This window comes from Panthera pardus, unplaced genomic scaffold (assembly GCF_024362965.1).
Source record: "Panthera pardus isolate Hobbes unplaced genomic scaffold, ASM2436296v1 HiC_scaffold_5, whole genome shotgun sequence".
NCBI lineage: Eukaryota > Metazoa > Chordata > Mammalia > Carnivora > Felidae > Panthera > Panthera pardus.
The window spans coordinates 8,375,284-8,392,108 of record NW_026526980.1 but is presented as its reverse complement, the minus strand read 5'-3'; the positions used below and the strand labels follow the sequence as shown (position 1 = coordinate 8,392,108).

Here is a 16,825-nt window from a genome sequence, read left to right as displayed (position 1 = left end):
GAGTTTTAAGAGAAGAAATACATGATTATTACAAGAATCCACCATCCAGAAGTGGCATTTGTGAATATGTTCTAATACTGCTTGGTCGTTAACATGAAACAATGTAGCCCACGTTGACGTCCCAGTCACCTCCTTGTCTCCCGGCAACCACAGCTGTATGTTACTATGTCCCCTTCCAGTTGTATTTTAGGCTTTTCACACACATGTGTCTAAACCATATATAGCGTTGCTTTGTGAGTGTGATTTTAATGTACATAAGTGATTTCACCTGGGAGTCAGCATTCTGCAACTTGTTTTTCTCTCTGCTCACCCTTGTCTGGATCAGGGTTTTTCAACAGTAGCGCCCCCTGGTGTGACAATCAAAAATATCTCCAGACGTTGCCCGATGTCCCCTGGGGGCAAAATTATCCCCAGTTGAGAAAGAGAGTCGTTCCCTTTAACTGCTGTTTCGTATTCATGGTACATTTTTTCGCTCCCATATTAATGGACATTTAAGTAGTTTCCGGTATTTTCCACCACACATAATGATGCAATACATATCTTGGCATAGTGGGACACATTTATTGGTAGTTGACCATGTGCCAGGCACTTTACGTGCCTTCCCTCATTTAATCCCATTGGTAACCCAACAAGTTACCAAATGGCTGTGTCTTTATGAACTGAGAAAAGCAAGACTCTAGGAAGTTAAATAGCTTTTCCCAAATCACATGGCCCCATCCTACCCCATCATTGCCACTTAGCAAAACATTGGGGATGACGTCACCAATGACAGCAGCTTTCAGGACCCTTTCATGCTATGTTCCCTACATCATGCTCCATTTCTCAAAAAGTATCAATTGCATACACACATCACAAGTATCCCAGGTGATGTGCCTTCATTCCTAAGCCTTCTCTTTGGTGATATACTTAATATGCTTTTTTTTTCTCCATCCAGCTGCTCAGAAAGTTTGCCACCTCATGGGAATTAATGTGACAGATTTCACCAGATCTATCCTGACCCCACGTATCAAGGTTGGGCGGGATGTAGTACAGAAAGCTCAAACAAAAGAACAGGTAATGATGCATTTGCTGTTTGTTTCTGTGTGTGACATTTATTCCTGAGCTTGCATATTTTTCTGCAGACTCTTCCATCCATCTGTTCATCCATCTATTCATTCACCCATCCATGCTTCCTTCCTTCCATCTCCATCCATCGATCCATCGATCCATCCATCCATCCATCCACCTACCCACCCACCCATCCATTTATTCGTTCAACTATCCATCCCTCCATCCCTCCATCCCTCCATTTATCCATCCATTTACCCATCCATGCATCCATCTGCTCATCCATCCATCCATCCATCCATCCATCCGTCCGTCCTTCCATTTATCCATCCATTTACCCACTATCCATACTTCCTTCCTTCCATCCATCCATCCAGCCCTCTGTTTATCCATCCATTCACCCATCCATGCATCCATCTGTTCATCCATCCATCCATCCATCCGTCCGTCCTTCCATTTATCCATCCATTTACCCACTATCCATACTTCCTTCCTTCCATCCATCCATCCAGCCCTCTGTTTATCCATCCATTCACCCATCCATGCATCCATCTGTTCATCCATCCATCCATCCATCCGTCCGTCCTTCCATTTATCCATCCATTTACCCACTATCCATACTTCCTTCCTTCCATCCATCTATCCAGCCCTCCGTTTATCCATCCACTCACCCACCCATGCATCCATCTGTTCATCCATCCATCCATCCATCCATCCGTCCGTCCTTCCTTCCATTTATCCATCCATTTACCCACTATCCATACTTCCTTCCTTCCATCCATCCATCCAGCCCTCTGTTTATCCATCCATTCACCCATCCATGCATCCATCTGTTCATCCATCCATCCATCTATCTTTTTATCCATCTGTCCATCTCTTTATATCTCATCCCTCCAATACTGGAATACTCAAAGTCCCATGTCAGCTTTTGAAGATCCACTACTGAACAAGAACAGCAGAGTACCTCACTCATGATCTCATCCTGCTCTCTTAGTTGTGCATCCAAAGTCAGAGCTAAAACATACATTTTTAGAAATGACTGTGTACCCTTTCTAGAGGCAGAACTGACTACCTCTAAATTGCCCCTGGGAAGGAACAGGCTCTCTCCTGTTCCAGGTTCCTCTGACAAGAAGTGTTTAATTCTCCACACAGTCATTCCTTAAGTCTGGCCACTCTCTTCCTTACTGCCATTTTTCTACTAGTTACAGAGATGGCATAATTTCTTTTTTTGTTGATGTTTATTTTTCAAGAACTGATTACGGGCAGAAGAGGAATAAAAATCTGAGCTGCCAGCTGGGCTCATATGAAAAGACAGCCCACTGGAGATAAACCTGTTCCCTCACTTCTCCCCACAGGCAGACTTTGCCGTAGAGGCTCTAGCCAAGGCCACCTACGAACGCCTTTTCCGCTGGATACTCAGCCGCGTGAACAAAGCCCTAGACAAGACCCACCGGCAAGGGGCTTCGTTCCTGGGGATCCTGGACATTGCTGGATTTGAGATCTTTGAGGTACAGCTTGGTGGGATCATGACAGCCGTGGTCTCGGCTCTTTGGGCAGAAGCTTCCCCTTGGAGAAGTCATTATTTTGGAGAAAGGCAGGCCGATGACGACTTAGGGTGGGAGGCTGTCTAGCTGAGGTTAGATCCTCGAGGGTGTAGGAAGCGTGTTGGTTTCTGGAAGTGAGATGGCCAGAGCTGCGGCTGGGTGCGACAGGCGAGGCTTGATCCCTGCCACCTCTCTCTTCAGTCCTCCGCCACGAACTCTAGGCAGCCTTCGCTGGGGACAAGCCCTCTCTGGGCCCTGAAATGGCAGACGAGCTCTTGTGGAAAGGACACAAGGGTGGCAGGCAAGGGGCTCTCGCCGGGCAGAGCTCCCCTGGGCCCCGGTGTCCCCTGACCAGGACGCCCCTCTCCCACCCCTGTCGCGGGCGCAGGTGAACTCCTTCGAGCAGCTGTGCATCAACTACACCAACGAGAAGCTGCAGCAGCTCTTCAACCACACGATGTTCATCCTGGAGCAGGAGGAGTACCAGCGCGAGGGCATCGAGTGGAACTTCATCGACTTCGGCCTCGACCTGCAGCCCTGCATCGAGCTCATCGAGCGGCCGGTGAGGGCCCGCCTCTCACTCACATGCGGCCTTATCCACCCGCATGTGGACCCTGCCTTCGCCCCTCCCCACCGAGTCCCTGCGAGCTCCAGCACGCTTCCCTTAACCCACAGTTTGCTGGCAAAGGCATTTCCTTTTCTTATTTCTCTCCCCTCCCCTCCCCTCCCTTCCTTCCCCTCCCCTTCCCTCCCCTCCCTCCCTCCCCCTTCCCTCCCTTCTCCCTTCCTCCCTCCCTTCCCCTTCCCTCTCCTCCCCTTCCTCCCTCCCTTCCCCTTCACTCCCCCTTCCCTCCCCTCCCCTCCCTCCCTTCCTCTCCCTTCCCTCCCTTCCCCTTCCCTCCCTTCTCCTCTTCTTCCCTCCCTTCCCTTTCCCTCCCTGTCTCCCCCTTCCCTCCCCTCCCTCCCTCCCTTCCCCTTCCCCTTGCCTCCCCTCCCCTCCCTTCCCTTTTTCTCCCCTCCCTTCCTCCCTTCCCCTTCCCTCTCCTCCCCTCCCTCCTTCCCTTCCCCTCCCCTCCCTTCCCTTCCCCTTCCCCTTCCCCTCCCCTCTCCTCCCTTCCTTTCTCCTCCCCTGTCCTCCCCTCCCTTCTGCCTTTTCCCCTCCCCTCTCCCTATTCCCTTCCTTGTCTTCCCCCTCTCTGACTCATTCATTCCCAAAGGTAGGGGTCTTTGTTTTTCTCACTGATGGATCCCCAACTCCTTAGAACCATGGCCACAGTAGGTGCACAATAAGTCACTGTTGAATGACTATTTACTGAGCACCTATTCTGTGCCGGGCCCTCTCTTAGGGGCCGGAGATGTAACCATGAACAAGATGGACATAGTCCCTGCCCTTCCTGAAGGAGCAGACCAAGAAACAAGACAGACAAAGAAAGCCACTAAAACTTCTCTGATAAGGCCTCTGCGGAGAATGATTTAAGGAGGCCTGCTTTGGACAGAGCAGTGAAGAAATAGTTCTCAGGGTGCCTGGCTGGCTGGGTCGGTGGAGCATGTGACTCTTGATCTCGGGGGTCATGAGTTCAAGCCCCACGTTGGGTGTAGAGCTTACATTAAAAAGAAAAGAAATAGTTCTCTAGCAAAGTGAAGACCATTTCTACCAAAGTGAATGGCAGGTGTGAATTTGGCTGTGCTCCTGGCCTGTCTGGGCCACAGAGAAGAACCCTGAGGTGAATTTATATGCAAAGCATCAAATTCAAGCCTGAGATCTTTGTGCTGTTCCGCGTGTACTGTCCACGAGGGGGCAGAATTGCACACGTTCTGTTGGCGCCTGCCCTTCTGTCCTCAGTGTGGGTCCATCGGCCACAGGGCCATTTGAGGATAGACTTATAGGCGTGGGAGGCATAAATCCATCTTTGTAGGCAGACACGGTCACAGAGGTAGGGGCTGCCTACGGTGCGTTTCGGCGGCCAGCTCTTTCTGGCAAGCCCGAGGCTTGAGCACCCTAGCTGTGATCCCACCCTCCGTGCTTTCCACAGAACAACCCTCCGGGTGTGCTGGCCCTGCTGGACGAGGAGTGCTGGTTCCCCAAAGCCACAGACAAGTCCTTCGTGGAGAAGCTGTGCACGGAGCAGGGCAACCACCCCAAGTTTCAGAAGCCCAAGCAGCTCAAGGACAAAACAGAGTTCTCCATCATCCACTATGCCGGGAAGGTACCAGCCATGGGCCCCAGGGCTCTCCCTGTCCCCGGGGACCAGGCGGGGCGTCTGAGTGGGAGTAGTTAGGGAATGGCAGAGCCCAAAGGCATCTGGTGTAAATCAATCCAAGCGAGTCCTATGTATGATGTGTCTGAGTGTCTGTAAGAGATATATGTCCTGAGACATAATTATATATCTATTCTAACCTCTGTAACCTATTCCAACCAAGGTAGCCAGGCAATTCTTTCTTGCGTAGACTCTGAATCCTTCCCGCTACAACTTAAACCCAACAGGAAGGGCCAACTGGGATGGGATGGCCAATAAACACACCTTCACACCCTTCCAACAAAAGTCTCCCTTATCACAGCCTTGAGTTTCCTATCACATGCCTGTGCTGTCCAGGGAAATAGATGATGGTTTTTTTCCTCCCCCTCCTCCCCCTGCTTCTCCTCTTCCTCCTCTTCTTCCTCTTCTTCCTCCTCCTTCCCCTCCTCCTCCTCTTCCTCCTTTTTCTTCTTCCCCTCCTCCTCCTCCTCCTCCTTCTCCTTCTTCTCCTCGTTTTTCTTCTCCTCCTCCTCCTTCTCCTTTTTCTTCTTCCCCTCTTCCTCCTCCTTCTCCTTCTTCTCGTTTTTCTCCTCCTCCTCCTCCTCCTCCTCCTCCTCCTCCTCCTCCTTCTCCTCCTTCTCCTTTTTCTTCTTCTCCTCCTCCTCCTTCTCCTTCTTCTCCTCGTTTTTCTCCTCCTCCTCCTCCTCCTCCTCCTCCTCCTCCTCCTCCTCCTCCTTCTCCTTTTTCTTCTTCCCCTCCTCCTCCTCCTTCTCCTTCTTCTTCTCCTTCTCCTTCTCCTTCTCCTTTTTCTTCTTCTTCTCCTCCTCCTCCTCCTTCTTCTCCTTCTCCTCCTTCTTCTTCTTCCTCCACTCCCCCTCTGCCTCTTTCTCCTCCTCTCCCTCCCTCCCTACTTCTCTCTTCCTCCTTCTTCTTCATAATGATGATCATCATGTGATAGCTGTAAATATATAGGACCTTCGCCCATAGCTCCTGAGGGTCCTGGATAGTGTAGAAAAGACACAGCTTAGTCTGGCTTGCAGAATCTGAGTATTTTATTCTCTCTCCCCTACCCGCCCCCCAACTGCCACATACAAACAGGCAATGCCCTATACCAGGGGTTGGCAAACCACAGCCCATGTGCCAAATCTGGCCCACAGCCCGTTTTTGTAAATAAAGTCTTATTGGCACACAGCCACGTCCATTAATTTACATAATGTCTTTGATGGCTTGTGACAGTATGTGACAAAGAAGTTGTGGCCTACAAAACTGAAAACATTTACTATCTGGGCCTTGTACCAAAAACGCTTGCCAACTCCTACCTTATATTCAAGGGAGTGTACGTTCCCTTAGGCACCTAGAGTAACACTTTTCCTTTCCCTACTTTCCAAGTGATATTTTTTAGTTCCCTCTCCCATCAGGCCTGGCTATCATCATAATAACCCACATCCCGTAATAACCCGCCAGAGTTATTTTACAAGTTCTTTCCATTTCATAGTCACAATAATAGCATTAAGAGTTTGGCCACTGTCAGTGTTCAAGTTAGGAATTTAAAAAGCTCTATGTATCCTTTTTCTTTATATCCGTATATCAGAATCTCCAAGTTACCCAAACTACATTCATCACAGATGGGAAATGAGATCCTCAAACGTAATTTAATTGTTGCCCGGTCTTCTCCACATGAGAGAAGATCTTTGGGTGTGAGGGAGAGTGTTTGCCATCCCCCAAAGCCCTACACCTTTAGGAGGTCACAGCCATCCTTCCGGGCTCTGCAGAAAGGAGGCTGCCAGAAGCTTGCTAAGAGAAGGCAAGGATAGCTCGGCAATGGCTACTGTTGGCTGATGCCCCACCATGTGCAGGGCCCTTTAACATACTGATCTATCAGTCTCTTCATTGGTGTTTGCGGAGTCCCATCATGGCGGCTCTAATGCCATTTCCGCTCTGACCTGGGAGGATCCGGGAGGGAAACAGAAGGCTGTGGGCCCTGCCCTTAGTTTGTAACTGAAGCAGAAACACCTGACCAGTGGTGGGATCCTTGGCAGGTGGACTACAATGCCAGTGCCTGGCTGACCAAGAACATGGACCCGCTGAATGACAACGTGACTTCCCTCCTCAATGCCTCCTCGGACAAGTTTGTGGCTGACCTGTGGAAGGATGGTGAGGCCCTGCCTACTGGCGCTGGAGGACTGGATGCCAAGTCCTCTACCACCTTGCAGTTACCCCTGGCCTGTTCCCACGCCTCCTCCCAGGATGGGTGGGCCTGTGTGGGGTGGGGAGAGGGCAGTGTGGGGGGGTGTCAGGGATGACTTGTTGACACATTGAGCCACTTCCTGAGTGGTGACCCCTGACCCCTCAATCCCACACCTGGACCCCAGGGGGAAGGTCTTAAATCAAGGCACAGGCTGTAATAGAGGAAACGGTAGTGCAAGGGTCATGGCGAGTTCCCATCTGGAGCCACAAAGACAGTAATCTTGTCTCTGCCCTGAACTAGCTGTGCGATCTTGGACAAGTCTCTTGACATCACTAAGCTTTAGTGTCCTCTTTAGTAAAACCAGGAAGATGACAATAGTTCCCAGCTCTCCTAGGATTATTGTGAGGGTAAAATTAGACCAGAGGCTCAAGCTTGAGCATGTATTAGGATCTCCAGGGCGACGTGTCAAAACTCAGACTGCTGGGCCGTACCCCGGGAGGTTCTGACTCAGCAAGTCTAGGTGGGGCCTGGGAATTTGCATTTCTAACACATTCCTAGGTTCTACTGCTGATGCTCTGGGCACCACACTTTGGTTGCCTCTGAGAACCAGCGAAGAGATAATCCATGTGAAGGGCTCAGCACCTGCCAGACCCATAGGAAAGGCTTAGTACATGCCAGCTGCTGTGATGACTGTTAGGGGCAGTGGGCTTTTCTGCTTTTGTTCCTGGACCTTGGTGCCCACAGCAAATTCTGTCCTTGGCACAGAGCCTGTGGGTGTTGGGCTTATAGGACCGGCCACCCTTGATTTTGGTGTGGTAGAGAATTCTGCTCGTGGGGGTCTGCTGTGCCAAATGTCTCCTGAATGCTCACCATGTACCAGGCCCTGGGATGGGGTAATGGCATCTCCCCCTGGGATTCCTGACCAACTCAGCAAGTTCCTTCTCTCAAGGAGCCCAAAGTCTTGCAGGAGACAAGACTTTATTACATGGAGCCTGAGTACAAGGAACAGAAATGGGGGATCTTAATGCCAGTGGAGTTGAACTGAACCACCATCAACCAACTGAATATAACTGTCATCTATAGATGGCTTCATCCAACAATGGACAAATACACATTCTTCTCAAGCTTACATGGAATGGCCACCAAGATAGACCACATTCAGGGCCATAAAACACACCTTAATGAGTCTGAAAGAATAGAAAGCATACAGTGTCTGCTCTTAGACCACCATAGAATCAAACTAGAAATCAGTAAGAGAAAGGTAGCTGGAAAATCCCTGTATCCATGGAGATTAGACAAGACACTTCTAAGTAACAGGTGACTCAGAGAAGAACTTTCTTGTTGTGTGTTATTTATCAAGAGAGATTTAAAAGTACTTTGAACTAAATAAAAATGAAAGCACAACTTAGCAAAATTCATGGGGTGCAGGAAGAGCAGCGCTTTAAGGGAAATTCATAGCAATGCCAGTGGTTTGAGCTTGGCATGCGTGGGACCCACTGGGCTGGTAAAGTCTCTCCTTCTGAAAGAAAAAGAACCTTTTGGTGGTTGCAATAACACCACCACATATTCTTTGTTGAGCATTTGTAAATGTGCCAGATTCCTACCTTGGAATACTTACTACATCTTCTGCCCAGAATATTATTTTTATGGATATTTACCTGATCACTCACTCACTTCTCTCAGGCCTTTGCTCAAATAACTTATCAGAGAGATCACTCCCACCATTCTCTTTCCCTCTTTATGCTGCTTTATCTAAGCATGCCTCACCACTTAAAATATTACTTGTATATATAACATTTATCCTTCTCTTTCCATTAGAATATGTGTAGAGTATGGGCTGGGGTGTGTGTGTGTAGAGACACAGGGACTTTGTTCATGGCTATATCCACGGGGCCTGGCACATAATAGGCTCTCAAAAAACATTTGTTGGTAGATGAAGGACTGAAGGCAGGCAGGAGGGGTAAATGCTCTCCATGCCTTATTCACTTACTCCTGCCCTGTAAAGTAGATGCTGTTACTACCCCCATTTTGTAGAAGGAGAAACTGAGGCACAAAATGGCACCAGGCCAAGGCCATGGCATGAGCAGGATTTATTCCTGGATCTCTGTGACAACATCAGAGAGAATTTGGGCTTTCAGGGGCTTTCAGGATTTCCCAAATAGACAATACACAGAAAGCAATCCTCTGCACACCTCCCTTTACCTATTGCCAGAGGAAAGGTGTTGGCCAGCAAAGGAAAGAAGGGGGTGGTGCTCCCCAGGAGGGAGCAGAGGATTTGGGGTCTCTACACTCTGGTCTTCTGGCCTGTTGTGGGGGTTTGAGGGCTCCTGGGTGGGCCAGAGGCTGACACCAACATTAATGTGCCCCACAGTGGACCGCATTGTGGGCCTGGACCAGATGGCCAAGATGACCGAGAGCTCACTGCCCAGCGCCTCCAAGACCAAGAAGGGCATGTTCCGCACGGTGGGGCAGCTGTACAAAGAGCAGCTGGGGAAGCTGATGACCACATTGCGTAACACCACACCCAACTTTGTGCGCTGCATCATCCCCAACCATGAGAAGAGGGTGAGGCCCCCTGCCCAGCTCCTTGGGTGGTCAGAAGGTCCTCCCTGGGGCTAGCGTCCGGCGACTTTGGGAAAGGGAGAAGCAGACCAGGGTAAAGGGGCAGGAGGAAAGCTTCCCTCCATACCCCAAGGGCTCCATCTGACATGGGTGGCAGGTTGTCTGAATTTGGTACCCATACCACATCCTGGAGACAAAGGAAAGCAAGGGAACAGAAGGGGCTTTCAGCCCTGGAGTTGCTGACCAGGGCATCAGGTCCCTCACGCGTTCGTTATTCCAGTCAATATTTACTGAGCTGCACCTGTGTCGGATGCTGGGGATACGGTGCTGGATGAACTGCAGTCCCTGCCTGCAGGTTCGCATCGTGATCTAGTGCAGGGGTGCTCGGCTGGGGCGGTCGTGTCCCCCAGGGGACGTTTGGCCATGTCTGAAGACATTGTTGGTTGTCAAAACTGGGAGGGAGCTGCTGTTTGCATCCAGTGCATAGAAGCCAGGGAGGGATGCCGTTAAACACCCTGTGGTGCACTGGGCGGCCCTCACAGATGGAAAAGCAGAGACCAGTCCAGCCCCAGGTGCCAGTGGTGCTGATGTTATGGGAGATCCAGTGGGAGAGAGAGACAAATGAGCTGCTATCACAGTGTAACATGGTAAATTATGAGAACAACGTGTAGCTGGGCTTCCACTCCAGCCTCAGGGCTCGGAGAAACCTGCCTCCAGAAGGAGGAGGGATCCCCTTGGTGAGGTGGGGCAGGGATCCTAGGTAGAGGGACCAGCAGAAGCAAAGATGTGAGTTGAGAAATGAAGGGTCTAGGTAGGGAAACACTAGGTAGGTCGTTGTTTCATGCTAACGTGTGATGGTGTGAGGCCGGGATTGGGGAGAGACAGGGCTGAATCACTTGGCAGGGGCTGGTCCTTGTGGGTTGCCCCGAGCTTGGCCTTCCTTCTGGAGGATGCCACTGGGGGCTTTTGAAAGCAGGGGTATGTCATGATCCGACTGATGTTAGAGAAGGGGTATGAGAGGTTGCAGGGGGGAGTCAGGACAACAGTGGGAAGCAGGCGGGGTGCTCTGGGGGTGAGCAGATGGCAGTGGAGAGAAGCGGGTCCGTTGGGAGTTCTTTGGGAGGTCGCTGCTGTAGAACTGAGGAAGGAGAGGTGACGAGGAGGAAGCCGCAGTGTCCAGCCACATGACGCCGGTGTCACCAAGAACCAGAGAGACCTCTCGTGGGCCTGATGAGGTGGGACCCCAGGCCTGAGATTCGGGGCTCGCTGCTCCCGGAGTCCCGGCCCCAGGGGTCCACTGGCCTCCCTGTCCTCGCAGTCAGGCAAGCTGGACGCCTTTCTGGTGCTGGAGCAGCTGCGGTGCAACGGGGTGTTGGAAGGCATCCGCATCTGCCGTCAGGGCTTCCCCAACAGGATCGTCTTCCAGGAGTTTCGCCAGCGGTGAGCCCGCCGGGCAGGCACGGGGTGGGGTGGGGGTGCAGGGGCCGTGTGAGCCAGGCCGGGGGAAGGGGAGGCGTTGGGTCAGTGACACCCGCCCTTGTGTCTCCAGCTACGAGATCCTGGCTGCCAACGCCATTCCCAAAGGCTTCATGGACGGGAAGCAGGCCTGCATTCTCATGGTGAGCCCTGCCCCCAGCCCCTCCCCAGAAGTCCGACGGCAAACCTCCCGGCCCCTGGCGGCGTCGCCAGGAGCTCGTGGGGGCGGGACCCTCCTTAACATGCCTCACGTAGGCCCGGTGTCCCAGCCGAGAATGGGAATACCTGTCCCCCTTTCCTCCTCCAGATCAAAGCCCTGGAACTCGACCCCAACTTGTACAGAATCGGGCAGAGCAAAATCTTCTTCCGAACGGGGGTCCTGGCCCATCTGGAAGAGGAACGAGACTTGAAGATCACCGACGTCATCATGGCTTTCCAGGCCATGTGTCGCGGCTACCTGGCCAGAAAGTAAGGACCCCCATGCTGTATCGCCTCCTGGCAAACAGCCCAGACGCGCACACTCCCAGAGGCTCTCAGGCCTCATGTCCTGCTTCCCTGCTTCTACGACACGGTGTAGTTCCGGAGGCATCCGTGACTGACTGGCTGCTTTTGGTGGCAGAGACAGAAATGGTGTGGCTTTAGAGACACACACTAGTTTCAAGGGCAGGCCGGGAAGGGGGTAAGATCGTGGCCTTGGAGTTTTAGACGTGGCTCCCCACTTACTTGCTGGTGAACCTTGGACAAGTTTCTCTCTCTCTCTCTCTCTCTCTCTCTCTCTCTCTCTGAGGCTCAGGTCTCTCCACTGGAGAATGAGGATACTCCCACCTGCCCCATGGGGTTGTCAGTGAGGAGTCCATGAAGTGTGGCATGAAGAGGGCTGAGAACAGGGCCTGGTTATCGTGTGAGAAGTGTGAGAATGTGGTAAAGAATCTGAGGAAAGAGTGTCGAGCTGCATCCGTAGCCCCATGTCCGAAAGGGGTTCATAAGGCAGAGTCTTGGACGATTGTGAAGCCTGGGGTCTGCGTGAGGGCTGAGGTTCCTCAAGGAAACTCACATCCCAAAGAGGAGGACAACAGGGCTGGCAGACTGGCTCTCTATCCAGGGCATGTGTTACCACGAGGTACGGACCACGCTCTTATCGGCAGAGCCCTGATAGTGTTGGGATGATTCACTGCCACGTGGGTCCAAGACAGGCAAGGCCAGAAGTGGGGAGCTTGCAGTCCAGGGACAGACCTCCGTTGTTAAACTTCATAACTAAATTCTCTGATGCCGCTCCTCCCAGCCTCACTAGGTAGAGTTCACCTATGTTTCAAGATGGCGGCCGAGCAGGGGAAAGTGGAAGGAGCTCTCTGTGCTGTGGTTTCGCAGACCTAGCAGCCCTTAAACAGGAAGAGCGCTGGTTCGGTGTCAGATTTGAGATTTCTAAAACGCACCCGAAGGAGAGAAGACGTTTGTCAGACACTCAGCTTTGGGGAAGACACGGGATGGTTGGAGATGTGTAGGAATGGCCTTCCTTGGTGTAGTTTGGACCATCGTCCCGAGTCCAGACTATTTTGTGAGCTGGGGTTTTCCTGGCCCATGAAGGAGCAGGGCTCTGGCCTCCAGATTAGTTAAATGGTCTGTGCCCAGACAAGGTGTGTGTGCTGATGCTCGGAGCTTCCTGAAGAATCTGAGTGGGAGAGGGGCGCCTGGGCGGCTCAGTCGGTTGAGCATCCGACTTGGGCTCAGGTCATGACCTCACTGTTCGTGGGTTCGAGCCCCGCATCAGGCTCTCTGCTGTTAGTGCAGAGCCTACTTTGATCCTCTCTGCCCCTCTCTCTCTGCCCCTTGCCCACTCAGACTCTCTCAAAAAGAATAAACATATACATATATAAAGAATATATATATATATATATATATATATATATATATATATATATATATAGAACCTCAGCTGGAGAGAATGGGGGGATGTCCCCACACGAGTCACAAAACCACATGCCCAGCAGATGCGTCTTGCTTTCAGGATGCTGCGGGACAGGACCCCGTGGACAACACAGGGAGGTGGGTGCTGGGCCCCCCAGGGCTCCTCACGATGTCCCCTTCCATCTCCCCAGGGCCTTCGCCAAGCGGCAGCAACAGCTGACAGCCATGAAGGTGATTCAGAGGAACTGTGCAGCCTACCTCAAGCTGAGGAATTGGCAGTGGTGGAGGCTCTTCACCAAAGTGAGTGCTCTGCCCCCCCCCCCACCCCGCTCTGGGGACGCTCAGCCCGGGCTGTCCCCTCCAGATGCTCCCAAAGCGGGGCTGTTGACCTTGAATGACCTTGGCTGTGATCCAGAGCATTTCCATCACCGTAGGGACCCCCTCGCGTGGCTCATTTATGGCCACACCCACTTCCCCGCCATAGTCCTGTCACCGCTCATCCGTTTTCCGTTACCGTGATGTGGCCATTTCTAGAATGTTACATAAATGGAGCCCTCCGGTATGTCATCGTGGGGACTGGCTTTTTCACAAAGCACCCTCCCCTGGAGATCCTTCCAGGTTGTTGGGGTATCCACTGTGTGCTTCTCTGGGGACAAAGCTTGTTCTTGCCGGGTCACTAGCTGTCACGAACGGTTGTGCCAAGTGGTGACAGACAGTCTGTGACAGACACAGCCTCCTCTTACGTGCCCTTGAGTGAGAAAATTGGCACAAAGCTTTTTCTTCGAGCAATATTGATCGAGCTCCCGTTGTGTTCCAGGCATGTGCGAGGTGTTGGGGGTACCGCGGGGGGAAGAGACATCATGGGCTCTGGTCTCATGAATGTTCTAGTTGAGCGGGCGAGCAGACAGGGAGCGGATAAACACGGAAATAAATACCTAAAGGTGGAATGGGATAAGTGGAGGGAAGGAGCCAGAGTCTATACAACAGGGGATTCCCTGGGGCCAGGTGAGGGCTTGAACACAAGGAGTCAGGAGTCAGCCTAGGGAACAACAGGAAGGGGAAGCTTCTTCTTGGAAAGGTTCATCTTCATTGACCTGACTTCTGAAACACTGTCCAAAGGAAGCCATCTGAAATAAAGAAAACCAGAAATTCAGGGTATTTGTTATGGCCTTATTAAAATAGCAAAATGTCAGGGCACCCGGGTGACACTGTTGGTTAAGCATCCTATTCTTGCTTTCATCTCATGTCATAATCTCACAGTTTTGTGGGTTCAAGTCCCACATCAGGCTCTGTGCTGAGAGTGCAGGGCCTGCTTGGGATTCTCTCTCTCTCTCTCTCTCTCTCTCTCTCTCTCTCTCTCTCTCTCTCTCTCTCTGCCCCTCCCCCGCTCATGCTGTCTCTCTCTCAAAATAAATAAATAAATTTTAAAAAGAAACTTTAAAATAGCAAAATGCCAGTGTCCAGCCCCAGCAGACTCATTAATTCAATAGAATGTTTTTAACTCTTAAAAATGATGGCTGTCTAAAAACCCTCGACAAAGTAGGGTTGGAGGGAACATACCTCAACATAATAAAGGCCTTATATGAAAAACCCGCCGTGAACATCATACTTGATGGAGAAAACCTGAGAGCTTTCCCCTAAGGTCAGGAACGATACAGGGATGTCCTCTGTCACCACTTTTTTTTTTTTAATGTTTATTTTTGAGAGAGAGAGAGAGACAGAGCTCCCGTGGGGAAGGGGCAGAGAGAGAGGAAGACACAGAATCCCAAGCAGGCTCCAGGCTCTGAGCCATCAGCACAGAGCCCAATGCAGGGCTTAAACTCACCAGCTGTGAGATCGTGACCTGAGCCAAAGTCGGATGCTCAACAGACTGAGCCACCCAGGCGCCCTCCCACTTTTTTTTTTTTTAATGTTTCTTTATGTATTTTTGAGGGAGAAAAAGAGAGTGCACATGAGCAAGGGAGCGGCAGAAAGGGAGGGAGACACAGAATCCCAAGCCGGCTCCACACTGTCAGTGCAGAGCCCAACGTGGGGCTTGAAACCACAAACTGTGAGATCATGACCTGAGCCCATATCAAGAGTTGCACACTTAACTGACTAAGCTACCCAGGCGCCCCTCACCACTTCTGTTCGACAAAAATGACAGCTATCAGAAAAGAAAGTTGTCAAGATGATAGAACGGAATGGGGTAATAATAATAATAATAATAACCACCTTACAGTTTAAAGTAATGAAAGCAGCATATAAAATTGGGCAGCATGATCTCGGGTGTATTTGGTAGAAGGCTGGCAGGAAGTGCCGATAACGCCCGTAATGACCTTGATGGGGAGGTAGGATGTGGGAGATTTTTTTTCTTTTTTCTCATTTTCCCCTCGGAAGGAAACATGTTGGTTTGTCCGCAGTAACGCTCTCTGGGCAGGGACTGCATGGGAGAAGGGGAGACTTCTTCCTTGACGCTCGGCGCCTTTCTCCGTTGCCCTAGTTGACGGTTTCGCAGCCTCGGTGCCGTGGGTGTCCGGGGATGGACCGTCTTGTGTTCTGGCGGCCGTCCCCGTGCGTTCTAGAACATGCGGCGGCGTCCCCGACCTCTGCGCGCTAGGTGTCGGCGGGGTCCCCGGGAGTTCCCAGGGGTCCCCCTCCAGGGGGTGCGGGCTGGGGTACGCCCGCCCCTGGTGGCGGAGCGCGATCTCGGTCGCGACGGGAGCCCGTCCCTCGTGTGCTGAGCGCAGCTCACGCGTGCCCGCGTGCGCGCAGGTGAAGCCGCTGCTGCAGGTGACGCGGCAGGAGGAGGAGATGCAGGCCAAGGAGGACGAGCTGCAGAAGACCAAGGAGCTGCAGAAGAAGGCGGAGAGCGAGCTCAAGGAGCTGGAGCAGAGGCACACGCAGGTAGCGGGCCGGGCGCGGCTGGGGCTGCGGGCGGCCGGCCGGGCGCGCCCCCGCGGGGCTCAGCCGCCGCCTGCCCTCTCCCCGCGGGCAGCTGGCCGAGGAGAAGAGCCTGCTCCAGGAGCAGCTGCAGGCCGAGACGGAGCTGTACGCCGAGGCCGAGGAGATGCGGGTGCGCCTGGCAGCTAAGAAGCAGGAGCTGGAGGAGATCCTGCACGAGATGGAGGCCCGCCTGGAGGAGGAGGAAGACCGGGGCCAACAGCTGCAGGCCGAGAAGAAGAAGATGGCCCAGCAGATGCTGGTAAGGCCCCGCGGGGCCGCCCGTTGCGGGGCGGGGGGAGGGTCCGAATCGCTTGGCCCTCACCGCAGGGTCCCGCGTGTCCCCGTTGGCCAGGCGTGGGGACCGGGGGTTGGAGAGGAATGGCCGTCTGCCCGCGGCCACACGGCCAGGGTGGGGACTTGAAGGCTGGCCCCCCCCCCCAACTCTCTTCCACCCAGCACTCCGCCCACGAAAACCTTCTCAGGCACAACCCCACGTGAGGGGCAGGCGCATCAGTTAGCCATCGCCGCGGGAGGAAGCCCCCCAGAACTTAGCAGCCGTTGTGTCACAGGGTCAGGGGTCTGCGAGCGGCCCCGGCCGGGAGGTTCTGGCTCAGGGTCTGTCACGAGGCTGCACTTGGGACGGGAGCCCAGGGCTGGAGAACGCCCACCCCTCCTCCATCCACGAGGCTCACTCTGTGGCTGTCAGCAGGAGGCTTCCGTCCCTCACCTGGGGGCTGCTCCCTGGGGCTGCCGGAGGGTCCTCACTGCAGAGCGGCTGGCTCCCCTGCAAGGAGGGGTGGATCCGGAGAGGGAAGAGGAGAGGAGAGCACGGTGCCTCGTAGAGCCTAATGTCGGGTGTTATACTCCGCGGCTTCTTCCCGATTTTATCTGTTGGAACCGCTTTGCTAAGTCCGGCCCACGCTGAAGGGGAGAGGACCAAA

General features: G+C 52.8%; 1 protein-coding gene across 4 annotated transcripts in view; it reads left to right on the top strand.

The window, feature by feature from the left end:
• Positions 1-16,825, top strand: part of MYH11 (myosin heavy chain 11) — a 123,060-nt gene that overhangs the window by 80,987 nt on the left and 25,248 nt on the right. For all 4 annotated transcript variants that reach the window (XM_019468674.2, XM_019468672.2, XM_019468678.2 and 1 more), the window contains 12 exons: positions 935-1,053; positions 2,403-2,555; positions 2,980-3,153; positions 4,625-4,798; positions 6,868-6,982; positions 9,388-9,581; positions 10,897-11,018; positions 11,128-11,197; positions 11,362-11,522; positions 13,151-13,259; positions 15,714-15,845; positions 15,937-16,143. In XM_019468674.2, the coding sequence (XP_019324219.1) occupies positions 935-1,053; positions 2,403-2,555; positions 2,980-3,153; positions 4,625-4,798; positions 6,868-6,982; positions 9,388-9,581; positions 10,897-11,018; positions 11,128-11,197; positions 11,362-11,522; positions 13,151-13,259; positions 15,714-15,845; positions 15,937-16,143 (1,730 nt within the window). The remainder of the gene's footprint in view (positions 1-934; positions 1,054-2,402; positions 2,556-2,979; positions 3,154-4,624; positions 4,799-6,867; positions 6,983-9,387; positions 9,582-10,896; positions 11,019-11,127; positions 11,198-11,361; positions 11,523-13,150; positions 13,260-15,713; positions 15,846-15,936; positions 16,144-16,825) is intronic.